The following is a 22,361-nucleotide window of genomic DNA, read 5'->3' on the forward strand; positions in this document are numbered from 1 at the left end:
CCCTCTTTCAGTTCCTACTATCTCTGTAACAATTTTAACCTCCCCTTTCTTGTTACCTTTTGCTCATGTTGTTTACAGATTGCAGGCTGCTGTAGCATCCACAGTAACACCTGACACAAATTAATCTGTGCTTGCATCATTTCCAGACTTGACTTTTCCAACACATTCCTGGATGGTCTCCCATATTCTAACCTCTACAAACTGGAGGTCGTCCAAAACGTTGCTGTGACTCGCACTAAGCTCTGCTGTCCTATCACTGCTGAGCTTGCTGATCTACATTGACTTCTGTCTTAAAGTCCACCAATGCCTTGCCTTTAACATTCTCACCATTCTTTCCAAATCCTTCCAACCATTGCCTCACCCTATCTCTAATCTCCTCCATTCCCACAACCCTCCCAGATATCTGGGGTTGGGGGTGGTGCTCCTCTATTTCTGGTTCCTTGACCATCTGATTTTAATTGCTCCACAATTGATGGCTGCGTCTTCAATTGTCTAGGCCCCAAGGTCTAGACCTCCCTCTCTGCCTTGCTTTCCTTGTTTATGAGAGCTCTTAAAATCCATTGCTCCTATGTGCACATTCTTATCGCCACATTATAATAAAATTGGCTCCTGTGAAATGCCATCGGACATTCTATGATGTTAAAGGGACTATATAAGCATAGGTCGCTGTAGCTGCTGGTTGCGCAGGGGTGACTGGCTCCCAGAACAAACATGCGGTGATTGAAACTGCTGTAGGTTAACAAAAGCCACCTCTCTCAAGTTTAGTTGTAGCCTGCTCCAACGGCTCAGGTCCCACTGGCCAAAAACATTCACTTATCAGCCTGTATCTGTCACAGCTGCTAGGAGCCGACTCCTGCAACACAAAAGACTTCTTCCAATTTGTTACGGATGCCAAGGGCCATTCCCACCATAATTTACGTTTTGTGTCTGAGGAAAGAACACCATCTCACAAAAAGGCAGGGTCATCCTCTTTTCTCTGGAAATGAAAACCTTCTCAACAGCGGAGCTAAATGAAGAAAGCATGACCTTCCATTGACAAAGCACCTTTCATTACTGTAGAACATCCCAAAGGTAGCCAACACACATCCTGCAAAGCTCCTCAGACAGCAATGGTTTCGGTGGTGCTGATTATGGGACAAGTATCAGCCAGAATACCTGGAGAAGGCCATGCACTTTATCAGATTGGGAAGACTGGATTCTAGTCCTGCATTGAAGTGCCAGCTGAGATTGTGCAGTCAGATCTCGAGCAGGATTTGAATCCATAAAACTTCTGGGTCAGGAGTCAAGAGGACCACAACCAACTGGACCACAGCTGACAAACCCCTGTCATTGGTCCTGTCTGCTGCCAGGCGAGAGCTGACATTTCAGGCAAGGATTCGATTAGCTCTCTACAGTGTCACTTTGTTTATTCTTTTCTCAGTACAGGCACTGTATACCTTGTGGATTGTTTGCAGAGTTGTCTAGATCAGTGATGCCCTGTGTTTGAAACGTTAAGCAACTGCCTGCAAACAGGTGTCTTAGGTGGATTGGCATGGGAAATGCAGGGTTACAGGGATAGGGTAGGGGGGTGGGTCTGGGTGGGATGCTCTTCGGAGGAGAAAACTCAATGGGCCGAATGGCCTGCTTCAGGCTAAAATCAGAAAAAGCATTTGAAAGAGGTAGATAGATTTTTGAAAGATCAGGTGGTTGAAGGTTAAATTGAGCTGAAAGAAAATTTGAGGCCTGGGACAATTCAGCCAAGATCTTGCTGAACTGTGGAGCAAGCTTAAGGGGCTGCATGGCCTTACGTTTCTACTTATCTGGCTGTGTAAATAAAAATAAACCAGTTCAGCTACCGGACAGGGTGGCACGGTGGCTCAGTGGTTAGCACTGCTGCCTCACAGCGTCGGGGACCTGGGTTCGATTCCACCCTCAGGTGATTGTCTGTGTGGAGTTTGCACATTCTCCCCGTGTCTGCGTGGGTTCCCTCTGGGTGCTCCTGTTTCCTCCCACAGTCCAAAGATGTGCGGGTTAGGTGGATTGGCCATGCTCGATTGCCTGTAATGTTCAGGGATGCCTAGATTAGGGGGGTTAAAGGGGGATAGGGCTGGGTGGGATGCTCCGAGTGTCGGTGTGGACTTGTTGGGCCGAAGGGCCTGTTTCCATACTGTAGGGATTCTATGAAATAAATTATCCGCTAACATAACATCACAGAGTTCTGACCTTTATATTCAGAATATTCTGCAGCTTCTTCTCACCATTCAAGAACTTGGCAAGCTGAACGGGAGAAACAGTGCCCTCAACTGACACAGAAACCCTTAGGTGATACTCCCCCCTTTTAAAAAGTCAGGGCACAAACCTTTATGGCCTATTAAATTCCGCATCATTCACTCGGTGAAAACCAGGAATTTCCCCTAGCTTTCGTGGTGCCTTCAGTGTCACTCTGAGTCAGGGATGTCACCAAGGATTGGTGAATGAGTGATTTGTTGCTCAGTGAGCAACGTTCTGATCTCAGACCCAGCATAATGAGAGTTTGATTCACAGTCCAGAGAGTGTCACAGAAACTCAAGAGTATTCAGAGAGACTATTCAGCCATTTCCTCATGGCTGAGAGGCTCTTGGGAGTTTCTGTACAGGCCAACTGACATGACGATGCACTGGCTTCTGGAAGATGCTGCCTTGTATGAACTTTGGAGATCTACACAGCAGAGAAAGCAACAAGAAGGAACGTAGCATTCTGCCTGTCATTTGCGCTGTAGTAGCCCTACTCTCTCACCTTTATCTGCTACATCTTTTCTCTCGAAATAATTGCCACATTTCCTTATGAAAGCCACGTTTCAACCTGTTTTCACCACACTTCCAAACAGCACATTCCAGATCCTAAGCAGCCAATGCATAAGAATATTTTTCTTCAAATTGCTCCTTTTGTCAATCACTCTATCGCCCACTGATTCTTGATCCTTCCGCCAATGGAAAAAGATTTTATCAATCTGTTCTATGTTGACTTTTCATGCTTTTGATCATTTCAATCAAATTTCCTCTCAACTTCTGCTTCATTAAACAGGACATTCCCAGCATCTTGAGCATGGCAACATTGAGTGCTGTACTTAGTTGTGGTATCTTTCAAAAGCATTGTTAAACAAACATCCCATCTCCTCTCTCTTGTAGACCCAAAATATTCTACCACTTCGAAGAATTGAAGGGAATTCTCTCAATATTTGTCACTCGGCAACACACAAAACCGATCATCTCATCCTCGTCACCTGGTTTTTATTGGGAGTTTTCTATGCAAAAATCGCTTGAAGGAACTCTGCACTGGTCTGAGACAGTCTGAGGACACGAAAGGCACCATCAGAGTTTCAGACACAAGCTTACCTCAAATTGTTCGGTCTCCAAGAATGAGTCCTTCATCCCCGTGTAGCACTGAAGGAGTCGGTTCCCCAAGTCACAAGGATGCATGTTCAAATCCCCGCCCAGAACTACAACATCTGCTGTTTTGCCCGTGTGCCTGTCAAACAAAGAGAAGGTATGAGTGCTGAAAGGACGTCCTGGGGTCTCCAGCAAGGATCAGCGGCTCGGGATTTGCAGCTGTCTTACCGTATAAACTGTCCTAGCTCCCAGGCTTGCAGCAAACGGTGCGGGAGGTAATAATCCTTTTCCCTGCAGTACTCGGCGTGAAGCTGCACAACAGGAGAGAAGTAGCAGCGGAAATGCCAAGAGCACATTATCAACCAACAAAAATTGGACTTCAGGTCAATGAGGCGAGGAACTGCAAGAGAGCTGGCAGGACAGCACGTAGGGGTGGCAGACAGAAAGGAGAGCAGGAGCAAGAGATCAGTGTGAAAGGCAAGAAACATAGAATGAGAGCTGGAGGAGTTGGTTTGGAGACTTGGGACGAGAGAGGGGGGAGGATGAGAGCGCGAGCGAGCAAGCCAGCCAGCCAAGGTAAGGGGAAACCGAAGGGTACAAACATGAACTGAAACACAGAACGTGACATAAGAGTAGTTGAGAGTGAAGCAGGCCTGACCATCATATGGCAGCTAGTGACAGGGCAGGCACAGAGGCAGACGGACACTGTTAAAAGGCTATGATTTCATGCACGTGAGAGAGCTAGCCAGTGGACGTGCTGCTTACATTGCCATTTTCACCGACACACAGCCAGCTTGAATTCTCAACTCCCACTTACGTGTGTGACATAGACGTGAATGACAACGTCTTTTACGTTCAGAATAACTAAGCCGACAGATTTCCCGCCAAACCAGTCACCATGGTGCAACTAAAAGACAGGACTTTGGGTTAGTTTTCTATTAGAGCGTTACTGAACTGTAAAAATTCTGTGCATTATCACTGTGGCAATGAAGATGGGCAGAAGGATGCTGAGACCTTGCTCTCTGAGGGTCTACAGTACTGGATGCATCTCAAAAGTGCCAAACATTGCTTGAAGTCCCAACGTGCAATTTCTTCGGCGGATTATATGTTACAAATACTTTGCTCCGTGCAGGATACAGACATTCTTTCACTTTCCTTTCTCTGTTAATCTTATCTCCATTATCCCCTCGTGGAAATCCATTTCACTGGAACATGTTGACCAAATGCTGATTGAGAGATTCTGGATGGTGAGTCTGGGAAAGTTTACTAATCTCTGCACAGATGCTGCCAGACCCACTGAGCATGCCCACCATGTTCTGCTTTTAGTTCAGACTTCCAGCATCTGCAGTATTTTACATTTGTAGGCCTTTTGTGCAATTGGAGGGACCCGTGATCTCAAAATCATTGCAAAGCCTTAGGTTCTCCTCAAAATATTGCTCAAAATTATAAATATCACTGGTCAGAGATGACCTCAGGACAAGTTCATTCTCTCTGCAGCTCAGTTAGTTACTGGCTTCCTATCCCTAAATAGGCTGAATTCAACACTGAACAAAGATCACATCAGGGATCCTCTTGAAGGTATGTGCTTGTGACTTTCTCCCTTAATCAGCTGAGTCATCAGGAGACTTTATAATTCAAACTGCACCAGATAAAATGGAACCACTACCCAAGAAGCAAGATTCCATCGATTAGGAGTTTGCTTCTGATTTGATCCTTGCCAAAAACGCAACCACTGTACCTTATAAGGATAACCGTTCAGGGAGTAGCGGTAGAGGAAGGAGTCAGTTATTATGTATCTGGCGAAGACGCACAGTCCACTTCCTATAGCTCCACTGAAAGAGAGTCAATGAAACACATTCTGAATACTGGTCCAGTGGTCAGACAGAACCATTCTCATCAGCTTTAACATTCATTTCAACATTCATCTGTTTTCACTTGTGGCAGAAACAAAGCAAAACACACGAACAGGAATCGCCGTTTAGTCCAACCACTGCACACTCCCCACCGACATCACAGTGCTGTAACATCAAAAGAAATCTCACACTGTCTGCAGCCTGACAGTCAGAGATGCCAATTGGTCAGAAAAGACCACATTAACTCTGCAAATGTACTTCTTTTCAGACTCCAAGCTTCAGAAGGAGCTGGAGTGCCCCATGCACATCCCTGTGGGCTCGTAAGGAGTCCATGGATGTAGCCTTATTGTCAATTTCCTTCAGACCTTCCCATCCCACAGACTGCCATGGAGCCTACCCACAGATCCAATGGCTGTGTCCACTTGTCAGAGAATTCCCACCCTTAACCTCTCACAGTGATCGAGTACCCTTCATTTAAACGAGGTGCTGCCACCAAGATCAGCCAGGCATCCATGCCCTTGGAACTCTCTGGGTGAACCACCTACTTTGGGGTTGCCAACTCCCAAGCACTGTTCTCACCACTCTCCACTTTTAAAAACACACCTCTGTTGCATCCCTAAACTGATATTGTACCCAGTAATCTTCGCCTCTTCTCCACCATTCACAAACAAGATAGCTGTGGAATACACCAAAATGAAGTCCTCTGGTATGAGACACGAACTGGAATAGTGCAGTTTATTAGTGAACTTTATCCACTCGGTCAGAGATTGCTAAGTTTGTGCACTGTGTCCAATTCTCCTATTAACAGATACAGCCTGCTTATCTCCACCATGCCCTGTTGACATGATATCAAACAGAACCTACTGGAAATGTACAGCATGTCCTGTAAACATGGGAAAGGCGAGGTATCCTGCTGCAATCCCAATATTCACCACTGCCCTTCCTACAATACAACCCATTTCCAGAATGGGAGTAAAGCCTTAAAATGCTTTGACTTTTAAAAAATAAATCACGACCTGTTCAGACTCATACACTGAGCCACCCCCTCATGTTCTTTGCTCATCTGATTGCATGCAGTGTATAATTTCCTAATTCTTTTGTTCTGCCTAGCAGTTCCTTTCAAAAGGCAGAAGACACCTTGATCTGAGAATCTCTTTGGAACAGAAATAATTGCATACCTTCTAAAATACACTGAATAAGGGTGGGTATTTGTCAATTTGCTTCTCAAGAAATGATAATCCTTTTCACTCCACACCTGCAAAACAAAATAACATCCAGTCTACATTTCTGCTCTTTTGCTTCGGAGATGTCACCTCCATTGGTCGTAAAAGACTTGCATTTATATAGCATCTTTTGCACTTTCCGTACATTCCAAAGCACCTCAAAGCCAACAAAGGAGGTTTGAAGTGTAATTCCTGCAGCAAAGTTGGAAATGCAGCAGCTCACCTATTTACAGCAAACACCATAACATGACAATAAATCAGAAAATCTGATATTAGTTGATGCATAAATATTGGACAGGGCATCAAGGAGAATGCCTCTGCTTGCCTTTAAAATAATCCTATAAAGTTGTTATTTCCACCTGAGGAGGTCACTGTATGAAGCCTCACTTGAAAGATGGGAGGTCTGACTGTGTAGCACTCCCTTCATAGTGCACAGCGACAGATGTACTCAAGTGACTGGGATAGGACTTGTGACCAAGAGATGAAAGTGCCATGGCTAACAACTCTTATCAACAGGGCAGAAGGATTAGCTTTTAAACTCTCTTTTTATAATTTTAGTGCATTATTTATTAATGCAGTGTATAGCAAAACTAGTATTGCATGGCTAAAGGTGCCAATCATTGCGTAGCTTGCTAAACTAAAACTCAACGCTGTCAGATTAAGGACAAGGAGAGGATTTTCACTGTATTCCAACCAATACCTCTTTCACAATCCCACCATTAAAATTGGCTATTTATTTCATTCACTTGTGGGGTCTTGTGATGAACAAACTAATATTCAAGTGACAAAAGTTTCTAAATTCAAAACTGATCAAATCTGTTTGAAGTGCCTTGAGACATTTTTGAGACATGATCAAATTGTATTCATACAATGCTTTGATAGTTTCTTGTTCTGACTTTTTATAATCCCCACCCTCAGTCATTTGGCTTCATGTATATTATTGACTGGAAACAGATTCAGAGCACATTCCCAGCTGCTCCCACTGATGTAGTGACAGTTACAAAGTATTCAGGAATACCCTGCAGGCCTCAAAATGAATTTAAATTCAATTAATTAAATCATTCTGGAATCAAAAAGGAGCATCAATAATGGTGAATTTTTGTGAAAACCCATCTGCTTCAGTAATGATCTTGCCTGCATAAGGCTTGCACCTGAATCCAGTCCCACAACAATTGAATTGATTAGTAACTGTCCTATGAAAGGGTGTAGCAAGCCACTTTGTTGTATGGAAGATGGTGATTCACCACCACTTTCCCAAGGGCAGTTAGGACTGGACAATAAATCACGGCCTTACCAGCGAGCTCCACATCCCGTGTACAAATGAAAACTAAAACTGGGTGCACACCTGCCTATTTCATTCAACGCAACCGGGACTGAAGTGGTCTCAGGGTTTTGCACCACAGGCTATTAAAGGCCCATAATAGACATGCTTCACCATCAGAAAACTAGCTGGATGTCAGGGTTAACATACATCTCTACAATACAATAAAAAAACCTACACTTGTGCTAAAGGAAAGCTGTCGTATTTAGCACACTGTGGACAACAGTCCTATTGTACTGGGACCTGGGGACATAGGTTTAAAGTTTTGGGAAAGAGATGCAGGGGGAATGTGAGAGAGAACTTCTTTTCGCAGAGGGTGGTAACAACCTGGAACTATCTGTCCACAAGGATGGAGGATGTGGAAGCAATCAATGATTTTGAAAGGAAATTGGATGGCCGAAACAAGGGAATGAATTTTTAGGGCTACAGAGAGAAAGTGGAGTAGTGGGATTAGATTGCCTTGCAGGGACCTGATGGACCAAATGGCCTCTTTCTAAGCATACGACCATTCCAGTTAAGGCGGACTGCTCGATTTGTACCCTGTTTATAATCCCTCCTCCACTAGTGCATCATAGCAGTAGCATATACCATCCACAAGATGTTGCAGTAATTTGCCAAGCTTCCTTTCACAGCATCTTTCAAATCAACAGGTCCTAGCACCTTGAAGGACAGAGGCAGCTGCTGCATAGAAACACCATCACTTGCCTCATACCATCCTGATTTGGAACTACATCACTGTTCCTTCACTGTCACCGAGTCAAAATCTTTGAAGCCCCTTACAGCTCTGAGCATGTACTTATCAGATGGACTGCAGCAAGTCAAGGCAGCAGCTTATCACCACCTTCTCAAAGGAAATTAGGAATAAGCAATAAATGTTGGCCTAGCCAGTGATTCCCACATCGCATGAACAAATAAAAAATGTTGAGTTACAACTGTAATTAGTTTCTACGTAAATGAAAAATGTTTATAATGCCAACTACTCGCTTAATGCAAGTAGTGGGACCATATGGAGTTTATACATTTTCTTTTTACCAGAATGCTTCTTCAATAACAGTTCACACTAATATCACTTAAGAAAACCAGCATATCATTCATTTCCCTGATACAGAAAAGTTGGAGTTCAGTTCTGATTACCTGGTGACTTAAAGAGTATGACCCAGGATCACATTTACTAATTCAGTAACATTCTTGCAACTTCATGGAAGTTTGATACGCTTTCATTTAAATGGATCACTCTTTGACTTCTTCCACCTCAGCCAGTTATTGTGTTATGACGACACACAGAGCACCCCCAACCACCCCTGGTGCCCTAGCAATGGGTCCAAGGGCTATTGGTTTCCAGTTTCTCTCCTTGTCTTTCACATTGACCACTTGCCCATAACAGGACTCCAAAAACCTGATCCAAAACTGGAATGATAAGCAGACTGCAGAACTGCTGTAAAACAATAACGAGGGTCTTACAGGAGAAATTAAGCCCACCTCTTGCAGCAGGACGACATCATGTCTCTCCTGACTCAGTAACTGGACAATCATTTCATAGCGCTCCCTGCAGCACTTGCTAAGGTAACGGATTCCCCTGGAAAAGATAGAAAGCAGATTGTTGTCAGTCACCATTACACCAAACCCGTACATCAGTACAGAGTTCAACTGCATGCAGTTTTACAACATGTAGATGGACGGATCAAATGAAGAGACTAGAGTTATTGCCTGGCTTCCTAAGGGAGGGGAGCTGACTGGAGCAGGCTTACTTTGGGTTGCCAGTATCCAAAAAAGGGGAAGATTAAAACTCATTAACATCACTGTTAAAGTCAAAACTATTTTAATTAAAGGATTAGTTCTAACATCCTGTTCTTTTGATTACTCATTTAAGGTAGCAGAGTCAGTTAGTCCACATCTTTGTTAAAGCTCAATCTGAATTGATCAAGGTGTTCAAGACTGTAATGCACGAGTAACCCAACTAAAACCACCAACACGTCAATTATCATCTCTACAAATAGAGGCTGTGACACAAGCTTCGTAGCGAGGTAGTGAACGGATAGGTGGATTGTTGACTGTGGATAAATTCAAAAGGGAGCTGCATGGACATTTCACAGAGAAAAAAAAAGACTGGAGGCATGAGGGAAAGAGCAGTGCATCAAACGTTTCTGAATTTGTAATGCAGAGGCTAATTATTTAGATTATAACATCTCAGTATTGTTTATTTGCCTGTTAATTTCTAATCCTCGGGGCTAATACTCCAAGATCACAACCAAAATCTTCACTGAAGATTTTTTCTTTAATTAAATGATTTTCTAGCTCAAGTGTGAAAGAAAAGATAGCATTTTGCATGGATGCATATGTCAGTAATCCGTTAGGACCACATTGATCGAGCTTGTCGGTCAACAGCTTGTGATACACTACACAATACAGGAAATCAGTTGCCCAGGCCTGAAACTGTAATCCCCTCCCTAAACCGCTCCAACTTTCAAACTCTCACTCCTTCGGATAATGGATCACCAAATTGAAATGTTAACTGTGTCTCTCTGCACAGATGCTGTCAGGCCTGCTGATTATTCACAGTGCTTCCCATTTTTATTTCAGATTTCTAGCGTCTCCAGTGATTTTTCCTTCAAACTAATTTTTTTTTGAGGTCAAACCAAGTTCTATAATTACAGGTCATTGTTATTGCAAGAGTGTAGGCTTTCATATATTTGCAATATAAACTCATATTTCTGGAGCTAAGGGTCTGTACCTCCATTATTTACTGTAGCAAGACATTGAAAGGGGATTCAGCAGTCAGAACTGAAGAACTTCTTCAGAACGGAGGGTCACTGGACTCCAACGTTTAACTCTGCTTTCTCTCCGGATGCTGCCAGAACTGAGAGTTTCTCCAGCGATTTCTGTTTTCATTTCAGCTCTTCAGCATTCATGGTTCTTTGTTTCATCTTAGTGACTGACTCATAACTGCCCTCTCAAGTAGCATTAGAAGCTCCTCGTTTCTGACAAACTGTGGGTGTGCTTATACCATATAGACAGTTCAAGGCAGTAGCTCAACACCACTGCCTCAAAGCTAACTTGGGACAGAATTACATGCTGGTAGTTTTTTTTCTAAATTCGTTCACAGGATGAAGACATGTCTGGCTAGGCCAGCATTTATTGCCCTTCCCTAATTGCCCAAAGGGCAGTTAAGAGTCAACCACATTGCTGTGAGTCTGGAATCACATGTAGGCCAGACCAGGTAAGGTTGGCATTTACCTCCCTAAAGGACATTAGTTCAGAATTATTTACCTGTAGCTTTAGTCTAAATACAAATTACTATATATTACAAAGTAATACGTACAGAACCTGGTCCACTTTCTGTCAACCTGGGTCTAAAAGATAGGTACACATTAGGGAATTCTGCATACTTTGTAAAAATGTAACTTTTGTGACAACTCCAGGAGTAGCAGGGCTTGATCTCCAGCACCCTACCCAGTGACACGTGATAGTTGCTTTTATCTTATACTTGCTGTGTTGCTTTTTGTCTCTCCCTGCTTTTTGCAAAATTTGGCAGGTACTCACTGTTAACAGAAGGATGTTGCCAGTACAGAAAAGGTGCTGTCGCAATTTTCTAACGTGACCTTCAATTACATATTATAAAATTACTTAACTGAATCTAGCAAGATAAGTTTACCACTCCCCTGCCAACTGCAGGAAAGCAAGGTCTTCCATCTTTGGGTAATTTGCACTTGTCAATAACTCACCCAAATGTTCTGATGCATGAAGTTCTTTACAAAATATGCTCTTTTAAAAGAACCTACTTTTTTCGATCAGACTATGTTAAGGAGAGATGTAATAAAGGTGTTCAAAAACGGAAGGGTTTTGGTTAAATAAATACAGAGTCAATTGTTTTTACTGGTGGGAAGGTCACTTCATAGAAGACCCAGATTTCAAATGGTAAACAGAGGGGTCAAACAGCATTTCCTTTCATGCGACAAATAATTATGATGTGGAATGCAATGCCTGAAAGGGCAGTGGAAGCAGTTTCAGTAGTACCTTGCAAAATGGGGAGTGGACAAATTCTTCAAAAAGACAAAATTTGTAGGGTTATGGGAATAGGACAAGGGATTGGAACAAATTGCAAACAGCTGACATAGACACGATGAGATAACTGAAAAAAAAAGAACTGCGGATGCTGTAAATCAGGAAGAAAACAGAAGTTACTGGAAGCTCAGCAGGTCTGACAGCATCTGTGATGAAAAAAAAATCAGAGTTAATACTTCCAGTCTAGTGTCAATAACTGCTTTATTTCTATGTTGTCACATTCAAAGATTTTTATCCTATTTTGTACAAGCACAGACACCATGAAAACACGGTAATGTTTGATTGTAATATCAGGCATTGCAACATTTGGAGACAAAGGATTTGGCGGCAACATGAATACAGAATTGCGATTGAAACTGAGTTTTCTTGATTACAGAGAACTAGTATCCTACAGGACCAATAGTTATCAGTCAGTATCTAGAAATGGCCCCATGTTGTCCAGACTTGTCGATTGTATTCACAGTGCTGAAGGTTCTGTCTAAACTATGACATAAACCAGGAGAATGCATTATGCAGGTGCAAAGGGTTTTTCCTGTCCCATGTTTCCAAGGAGTGAGATTTACCTGCCGTACGTGCCAGTGCATTCAGCCCTGCTCTATATGTGGAACTGGAGGAAGAAATGCTACTGATGTCAAGGCAAAAGACCACTTCCGCCTCCCAGAAACACCTGCCAAATATGTGGTCAGAGTTGCAGCTCTAGGATTGGGCTCATCAGCCCCACAAGGCCCACAGAACTCAATGACCAGTGACATGGAATTCCCTAGATGGACAATCATCATTAGTCAGTGATTGCCAAAAAAGAAAGATTAGAGACACACAACAAACTGACCAGTGAGTGCATCTCCATCCTTATAAAACAGCAGCTAATGCTTTCAGCAGGGCAGGATGGTATAAGTGAGTGAAGAAAGCAAGAAATCAGACCAGGTGCCTGTTCATGATTGCCAACTTGCAATTATATAGCCTGTCAACATTCATCGCCTGGACCAAGAGGCATCGAAAGGAAACAGCAAACATGCTGCAGAATTCAAATTGCGTAGTGATCAAGTGACACTCCGATGTTCCATGTAACACAGTTGGTTCTCATAAGGCCACTTAGTATGAACAGTTGCTCATTGAGAGTTTTAAAGTCTCACTGAATCATAGAATCCCTACAGAGTGGAAACAGACCATTTGGCCCACTCAGTCCACACCAACCTTCTGAAGACCATCCCACACAAACCGATCCCCCTACCCTATCCCCGTAACCCTGCAATTCCCACGGCTAACCCCACCTACCCTGGACATTATGGGCAATTTAGCAATGGCCAATCCACCTAACCTGCACATCTTTGGACTGTGGGAGGAAACCCACACAGACATGAGGATAATGTGCAAACTCCACACACAGTCACCTAAGGGTGGAATCGAACCCAGGTCCCTGGCACTGTGAGGCAGCAGTGCTAACCACTGAGCCACTGTGCTGCCTAAATCACAAGGTCATTAGGACTGCTGCCCAATAAAAGCAGGATTACCAAACAAATCCTCAGTTGCATGAACGGTGGATGCATCATTCCGAATTGTCAAGATAGTGCAGGAATTTTATGAAACCACTGAAAATATTCAGGATTACTTTTGGATATTATACATTGCTCTTCTCCAAGTGCTGTAGAATGTTTAAATCTTTGCCCTAAGTTCAGAAGAAAAGACAAAGAATGGGAAGTCTTTGGACTCAAATCATCCAAAATTTGACTCCATAAGCCTGATTGCTAGGAAATTCAGAAAAAAAAACCTTTTATTCTGTTCATTCATGAGATAACGGGCATCACTGGCAAGGCTAGCAATTATTGGCCATCCCTAAACCTGCTCAAGAAATGGTTCTGAACCACTTTTATTTATGTGCTGCAGCTACACTCAGTGCTGTTAGGGAGGGAGTCCAGGATTTTGACCCAGTTATGGTGAAGGAACAGTGACATAGTTGCACAGTTTCAGGATAGTGTGTGGCTTAGAGGGGAACTTGCAGGGACTGATGGTCCCATATGTTCACTGCCCTTGTCTGGTAGGTAATTTAGATGTGGATTTAGGACCTGCTATTGAATAAGGTTTGGTGAATGATTGCAGTGCCCTTACAGATGGGACATACTGCTGTCACTGCGCACCTGTAAGTGGCGGTTTCAGGTGGCAGATGGGATGTCTTGCAAGTGGGCTGCTTTGTCCTGGATAGTATTAAGCTTCTTGAGTGATGTTGGAGCTAGACACAAAGCGGCAGTGGACAGTTTTCTACCACACTAGCAGAGGAACTATTGGAGAAAACAGTGAAGGAGAAAATTCTTCTCCATTTGGAGGCAAGGTTTGATCAGGGACAGTTAGCATGGGTTTGTCAGAGGATGGTGAGGCCGAACAAATCTGGTGGAAATTTTTGAGGAGATGATTAAGTGTTTGGATGAGGGTAGGGTAGCTGATGTAATTTATATGGATTTCAGTAAAGCCATTGACAAAGTCCCACATGGGAAACTGATAAAGGTACAAGCTCATGGGATCCAGGGTAACCGGATCCAAATTTGGCACAGTGACAGGAGATACAAGGTTGCCGTCGAAGGCTGTTTGTGTGAGTGGGGCCCAGCGTGCAGTGGTGTAGCCGCTGGGATCGGACATACTCACAGATGGTGATGGAGAAATCTGGAAAGTTTGCTTTAAGGTTGGCACCTGTGAATATCACCATCAGGCTGTTTGCTTGACTAGGCTGCAAGATTGCAAATTTGGCACAGATGCTCATGAGCTGGACTTTGCAAGATCAGCTAGGCTGGGTCATCAGCTTTGTCATTCTGAGTCCAGTGGTTGATGCTGCTTGTTCTATTGCTTTTAGCTGTTTGGTACAAACAAGTGGCTTGCTAGATCGCTGCAAAGGGCAGTTAAAAGTCAACCACAATCTTGTGTTTCTGGAATCATACCACAAATGGACAGCAGATTTCCTTCTCTTAAAGATACACTTTCACAACAATCTAATGATGTCGAGGTTACCATACTGATACTAGCCTTTTAATTTTTTCAATTAATTCACTTAATTAGCCAGCTACAATGGTGGATTTGAAATCATCTAAACAAATCATTAACCGAGGCCCCTGGCTTACCAACTCAGTAACATAACCACTATGGTACTATTCCTCTGAGAGTATTTGGAATGTAAAACTCGGTACCAGAAAGACGAGTTGTGGCAAGTAATAGATGTACTGAAAGGGAAGCTGAACGTATACCTGTGGGAAAAGGGATTGGATTAATATGCTAATGGGATCAGATGATGAGATGAAGGAAATCTTGAGCTAAATGACCTGTTTTCTGCAGATCCTATGTAACTGCATGGTCTTGCCATGGCTTAAAAACATTCTTACATAAAGCTGGCAGTTTGTAAAGAATATGACGTCGTTGAAGTGATAGGTTACTGCTGTATGTCCATATATCCACACTCCTATAGAACTGCCAACTCTGCTGCTCCACTGGGAATGTGTGGATCTCAGATTAGCAGCAGTAGAGGCCTCAAAAGGCACTAACTCCATGGAGGATGCATCAGGGAAAACAAAGAAAAATAAAATCATTTAAAGCAGCCTGCTGCTAACTGCTACTCTGGAAAGCATACATGTAGGCCTTCTCACAGGGATGACACTTTTTGCAGTTGCAAATCCCACTAAGAACGATCATCTAGGCATAACACAAGATGGCCAGTCACTGGAAAGCTGCTGGAGCCTATGAAACTGTAGCCCAGCAGAAGAGGGAAAATAACATTGAAGGGGTGACCAATCTAATTCTAAATTAGAATAGCAGATCCAACAAAGTCAATCACTAAATAATGCAAAGAATGGTGTAATAAACTTAACATGGGTTTTTGAGAAGATTTGTAGCTTGGGTTGTGGATGAGGTTGTAGACTTGCTCGCCAATGCGGTGTGTTTGATTGCAGACGTTCGTCACCCTGCTCGGTAACATCGTCAGTGCACCTCCAGTGAAGCGTTGGTGTTCTGTCCCGCTGGTTATTTATATGCCTCGGTTTGCTGGGGTGGTTGCTATTACTTCCGATTCTCTCAGAGGTTTGTATATCGGGTCCAGTTCAATGTGTCTGTTGATGGAGTTTCAGTTGGAATGCCAGATCTCCAGGAATTCCCTGGCATGTCTCTGTTTGGCTTGTGCTATTATGGATGTGTTGTCCCAGTCAAATTCATGTCCTTCATTGTCCGAGTGTAGTGAGACCAGTGAAAACTGGTCCTGTCTCTTGGTGGTTAGTTGGTGTTCGTGTATCCTTATTGTCAGTTTTCTTCCAGTTTGGCCTTTCTAATGTTTCTCACAGTCCTTGCATGGTATTTTGTATATGACGTTAGTTTTATTGGTTGTGGTTATGAAATCCTTTACGTTCATCAGTAGCTGCAGTAGGGTAGTTGTTAGTTTGTGGGCTATCCTGATATCTAGGGGTCTGAGTATTCTTATGGTCATCTCTGATATGTCTCTAACGTACGGTAGGGTGGCTAATGCGTCTGGCCGGTGCTGTGTCTTCTTCTTGTGGTCTGTTGCGTAGATAACAACGGATTGTACTTTTTGGGTACCCATTCCTTTTAAAAACTCAGCATGAGAGCTCCTTTTCTGCTTTGCGCAGTTCCAGGTTGCTGCAGTGTGTTATGGCTCATTTGAATAATGTCCTGATGCAGCTCCATGTGTGCGGATACAGATCAGATACTTAATTACACCAGCAACCAAACCAACACCCATAACCGGAGCTGTATCAGGTGTTGGTTTGGTTGCTGGTGTAATTAAGTATCTGATCTGTATCCGCACACATGGAGCTGCATCAGGACATTATTCAAATGAGCCACAACACACAGCAGCAACACGGAATTGCGCACAGAACAGGACCTCTCATGCGGAGTCTTTAAAAGGAATGGATACCAAAAACGTACAATCCGCCATTACCTCAGTGACAGACCACAATAAGACACAACACGGCCAGGCACGCTAGTCACCCTACTGTACATCAGAGACATATCAGAGATGACCACAAGACTTCTAAATATCAGGATAGCCCACAAACCAACAGCCACCCTGTGACAGCTACTGATGAAGTAACGTAATATACAAAATACCATGTAAACACTGTGAGAAACATTACAAAGGCCAAACTGGAAGAAACTGACAATAAGGATACATGAACACCAACTAACCACCAAGAGACACAACCAATTCTCACTGGTCTCCATACACACGGACAAAGAAGGACATGAATTCGACTGGGGCAACACATCCATAATAGCACAAGCCAAACAGAGACATGCCAGGGAATTCCTGGAAGCCTAGCATTCCAACCGGAACTCCATCAACAAACACATTGAACTGGACCCGACATACAGAACCAGAAGTGATGTCAATCACCCCAGTAAACTGAGGCATATAAATAAGAAGCAGGACAGAACACCAACACTTCACCAGAGGCACACTGACGATGTTACCGAGCAGGGTGACGAAACGTCTGCAATCAAACACACCGGCTCGGTGAGCAAGTCTACAACCTTAACATGCGGGGCTAAAATGGTCCTCTTGTGACAACCAAGTTTATCCAATTAGAGACAAAGGTCACAGGAGAGGTCAAATGGCCATGTGGTGTCTGTGTGACTCATCTACTCTTTACCCATAGCCCTATAATTTTTCCATCTTCATGTACTGAATCAATTTTTGTTGGGAATCCTATCAAATCTACTCGCATACTCTTTCACTCAGTGCAGTCCAGGCCATAATTCGCTGAATAACAAAAAAAACCTCATCTTTCCTCTGCATCTTTGGTGTATTATCTAAAGGGCTGCAAAACACTGCTCTTATACAATGTTATGGGATGGCAGGGACTGCCTGAAAAAACCAAGCAACCAGGGTGAAACAAAGATGAGGTAGATTCAAAGGGTAAAGTTCATTACGCATTCAAACACTCATGGTGTAATCTGAATGCAGATCTGGTTGTGTAATAAACAGCAGGAAAGGATCAAGACTTACCAGCAATTAAGAGTGAATACTCTGAACTTTACAGCAGCTGCCTCAGACATGGTGACAGGTCCACAAGGTCAAACTCCACAGCTAGTACAGGGAAAAGGAAAAGAATTTAAATTTCTGCAGTTTAAGGCTTCTGTTAGTCTGACACAGCATCTGAGATTGAACAAATCTAAAACGGTTTATCTTAATTTTCAGTGTGTGTTACTTTAACTGATCTTCACTCAGTTGATTCAAAATGTTCAAAGGGAATGATTTTTTAAAAAGATATTTGCACAAAATGTATGATCATCCTCTACGTATTTATAATCTATTTGTACTTCTTTCCCAATGCCTAGAGTTGAATAGGTGGGATTAGAGAGACTACAATCATAACAAGAAGTTACAGAGACAACTTGGTGTGATGTCCTGTCACTTCTGTTTGCCTGAATTGCACTGGAGATTTCCATCGCATCCAGGTTAAACCCCTTGCATTTCGCATCATGAACTACCCTGTAATTCACATCCACCCACAGCCTCCTCTCCCTCTGAATGTGGTGCCCAATCCACCCCTACAGACCCCTTGCCCTAAGCTGTCTGTAACCCACATCCAGCCTCACTAGGGGATCACCCATCCTCTCTCCCCTATTTTTCTGCCCTATTCAAATGACCAATGCTGCTGACATTGGAGGAGCTCTCTCATATGGGACGCTGCCCAGGAACGCGCAACAGTTAAAAATGCTATCTCAGCCGTGTTGGCACCAAGGCTCCACAACGTCAGGTTTACCAATTCCCATTCAAGTGAGATTAGCATTAGAAAAAAACACCTCCACCACTTCACGAAGTGTCCCTAAATCAGGGAATCGCCATATCATTTTTAACCAGTGGTATACAAGTACAAAACAGATAAATACTTACATTTAGGTTGCACCTCGCGTCACTGAAAGTCTCAGAGTTTCGCAGGATGAATTAACGTTGCAGCAACTGAAAGGATGCAAGCAAAATATGCAGCTGGAAATAAACAAAGAGTGCAGCTAATAATCCAGACGTGTTCCAAGATGCTTGCACAACCAGGAGCTGTCTCCTCTCTGATCCTGTTCAGTTTATTATCATGTGACACTGCAGTGAGATTTTCCTTCCCGTTTACAGGGTGCTTCCTCAGCAGAAGCTGACACATTTCAGTCCAGTCACAGCCAGGGTGCAGTCAGCAATCCATGACTTCAGTATTGATCATACCCAGTCACAGGACCTCAAGTGCACAATGGAAAGGAATTTTAAAACATCCTGCTTAAAAAGCAGAACTCTTATTGACAATCAAGCATTCTTTTTTTAAAAAAAAGCACAGCAAAAGGATTTTGCAAAGGTTGCAAAGATTTAACCTTAAAGCGAAAAATATGGTCTGCATCAAATATCAGCCCTTCACGTTGAGCAGTCACATGATCCTCACAGCCCATAGTAAGTGAGAGGAGTACAGAGTATCTCACATAGAAATTTCATCAGTGACTGTGCTCTGATCACACTCAATCTCTGATTCCTTCACATCTCGCTGGCATTAATGGTAGCTTCCAAGCCAGAAACTCTCGGCTTTCTGTTCCACAGCAGGATTTCAGCATTTATTCAGGCTGACACTGCATCATATTAGGTGCTGTAATGTATTCCCGATGAAACATTAAGCTACCTGTCAAGATGGATGTAAGGGATCCCACTTTTTCTAATGCAGGAGAGGTCACTCGGTCCAAGGTGCCTGCTTATTAACAAAGTCAGAGGTTGACAGTACAGAAAAAGGCCCTTTTGGCCTATCATGACCACGCCAGTCAAAAAACAACCCTCAATCAAATCCCATTGCCCAGCACTCCGCAAGTTGCCTCTATGCCTTGGCATCACAAGTACTCCATTTCCCTGCTCTTACTCCATTGTTCTGTACTTTCAATAATGCTGCTTTGAAAATCACTATGGAGTCAGCCTCACCCACTGTTTCAGACATTGCATTCCAGATCACAACAACTTGCTGCATAAAGAAGCTTTCCTTCTCTTATCCGTCCTCCTCAGTGCATGCCTGAGGTCCTAAAACTGGATGCAATCACTGTAATGAAGTGGTTGTTGGGACAGTTACTCCTAGCTGCCAGCGGACTGAAGGATGGAGCAATCAAGTGTGTTCGAAGTCAATGAAATCACACTGGGCAGCACGTGATGTTAAACATAATGATGGGATGTGTCAGAGACAGAATTCTCCTTTCTGCAGTTATCAATCGGAATCCTCTGGTTACTAACCCACCTGCAGGTACAAAAGACACTATGTTTACCGTATCCAAACCTTCACATTTGAACAGCTCTGTTAAATCACAGACCTTGAAGATCAGCACATTCTGGAGTCTGAGCCAATGTTCCTCCCTCGAATAACAAGTCAAGAACAGAAGGTCTAGCCACCCATCTGCTGTTTTGTGGGAGCTTGTTGTGCATAAAGTGCCTGTTGTGTTTACTACACTGTATAAACTGTACTTTGAATATTACTGCTCCTGTACTATTTGACGTAGTTACTATTGATGAAACTGTGAAAAAATTTTAGAATAAAAAGGGCCTGAGCAGCTGATCTATAATTGCAAGTTTGTTCTTTCAGCTCTTTATGATTGCACTGACTAAACATGCAAAACAAACAACATTCAACTACTTTTAATAACCACCTCCAAAAAGAGAGAATTACCGTCTCTCTGGGTATCCAACGATATTGCCATTGCTAATTCTTCCACTATCAACATGGTGGGGTTACCAGTGGCAGAAACTGAACTGGACGAGCAATATAAATGCTGCTGCTACAAAGGAAACTCAGAGGTTAGGAGATCTACAACAAGTAGCTCACCACCTGTTTCTCCAATGCCTGCCTAGCTAGAAGACTCAAGACAGGAGTGTGTTATTATATTCTCCACTTATCAGGATGAGTGCAGGTCCGACAAGACTCAAGAAATTCAAGACCATTCAGGACGAAGCAGCCTGCTTGATTGGTAGTCCACCTACCACCTTTAACATTCACTCCTATTACCACCAATGTACTATGGCAGTGGTGTATATCATCTACAAGATACACTGCAGAAACTCACCAAGTGTCCCTCCAAATCAATAATCTCTACCGCCTAGAAGCACAGGAGAAGCAGATATGTCGAATGCCACCCCCTGCAAGTTCCTCTCCAAACCACCCATCATCTTGTCTGAGAAATACATTGTCATACTTTCACTGTTGTTGAGACAAAATCCTGGGACACCCTCCCTGACAGCATTGCGAGTGTACTTACACCACACAGAAATGCGATGGTTCAAAAAGGCAGTCCACCACCCCCTCCTGCAGGGCAACTGTGGATAGGCAACAAATGCTGGCTGAGCCAGCAACACCCATATCCCATGTATGAATGAAAAATAAAGCTTCCTTTAACCCCCTTTACGGGTTAAATTTTGATGTCAAATTACACAGGAATCTAATCCCTCAAATCTAGCAGGCTAAGGGGTGATTGAATGAAGGTTCAGTTGATTAAATATTTTGATAGCGAGAAAACTATTATGTTTCATCTGGTGGGAGAGTCTGGAGTGATGGACTTCACCAATTTAGAGCAGCAACTCCGGGACAATGTCAAGAAATACTTCTGCATCCAAATGATGTGGAAATCTGGAACCCTCTCTCCCAATTGTTGAAAATTGCAAAACTGATATTGATACGTGGCAGGTAATTGTATTGAGGAAATTGAAGCAATGGAAGAAAAATACAGATCAGCCATGATGTGAATTCAATTGCAGAACAAGCTCAAGGCCTTGAAAGGCTTCCTCCCATTTCCAACAAACACATTTTTTAAATCTTATGTGGACGCAGATCCGAGGACAGGACTTCACAAAGAGGAAATCTTGGGGTCCCAAGCTCTGAGGCAATATTTGCCAAGCAGCTGTGACTAAATTATAACAGCATTGCTTCCACTCTCATAGCCTCCCCACCCCCATCTCCACTCTCAGTTCGCACGGTGGGGGGGTGGTGGAATTCACAACAAATTTCAAATTTCGACATGGTGTCACAGGGAGAATAAACTTTGACAAACATCTTCTAGGAAACCCAAACATTGATAAATTCTGTGTGCGCCTAAAGCTGAGGCCAGCGATGCATGGTGCAATATCTAATTAGAACTATAGTCCAGAACAAAGAACAAAGATCAAAGAACAAAAAAAATTACAGCACAGGAACAGGCCCTTCGGCCCTCCAAGCCTGCGCCGATCCAGATCCTCTATCTAAACCTGTCACCTATTTTCCAAGGATCTGTATCCCTCTGCTCCCTGCCCATTCATATATCTATCCAGATACATCTTAAATGACGCTATCGTGCCTGCCTCTACCACCTCTACTGGCAATGCATTCCAGGCACCCACCACCCTCTGCGTAAAGAACTTTCCATGCATATCTCCCTTAAACTTTTCCCCTCTCACCTTGAAATCGTGACCCCAAGTAATTGAGTCCCCCACTCTGGGAAAAAGCTTCTTGCTATCCTCCCTGTCTATACCTCTCATGATTTTGTAGACCTCAATCAGGTCCCCCCTCAACCTCCGTCTTTC

The 22,361-nt window shown here is 43.3% G+C and overlaps 1 protein-coding gene across 2 annotated transcripts in view; it reads right to left on the bottom strand.

The window, feature by feature from the left end:
- The window catches only part of smpd2b (sphingomyelin phosphodiesterase 2b), a 32,314-nt gene extending 13,010 nt beyond the window's left edge, over positions 1 to 19,304 (bottom strand). The window contains exons 1-8 of one of the 2 annotated variants that reach the window (XM_020530338.2): positions 18,696 to 19,304; positions 17,805 to 17,885; positions 9,224 to 9,320; positions 6,379 to 6,455; positions 5,086 to 5,179; positions 4,165 to 4,254; positions 3,576 to 3,658; positions 3,354 to 3,486 (exon numbers count right to left, since the gene is read on the bottom strand). In XM_020530338.2, the coding sequence (XP_020385927.1) occupies positions 3,354 to 3,486; positions 3,576 to 3,658; positions 4,165 to 4,254; positions 5,086 to 5,179; positions 6,379 to 6,455; positions 9,224 to 9,320; positions 17,805 to 17,854 (624 nt within the window). In that variant the 5' untranslated portion in view covers positions 17,855 to 17,885; positions 18,696 to 19,304. The remainder of the gene's footprint in view (positions 1 to 3,353; positions 3,487 to 3,575; positions 3,659 to 4,164; positions 4,255 to 5,085; positions 5,180 to 6,378; positions 6,456 to 9,223; positions 9,321 to 17,804; positions 17,886 to 18,695) is intronic. The other variant, XM_048612180.1, reaches the window with a different exon arrangement.
- Positions 19,305 to 22,361: the final 3,057 nt, after the last annotated feature.

This window comes from Rhincodon typus, chromosome 25 (assembly GCF_021869965.1).
Source record: "Rhincodon typus isolate 14 chromosome 25, sRhiTyp1.1, whole genome shotgun sequence".
NCBI lineage: Eukaryota > Metazoa > Chordata > Chondrichthyes > Orectolobiformes > Rhincodontidae > Rhincodon > Rhincodon typus.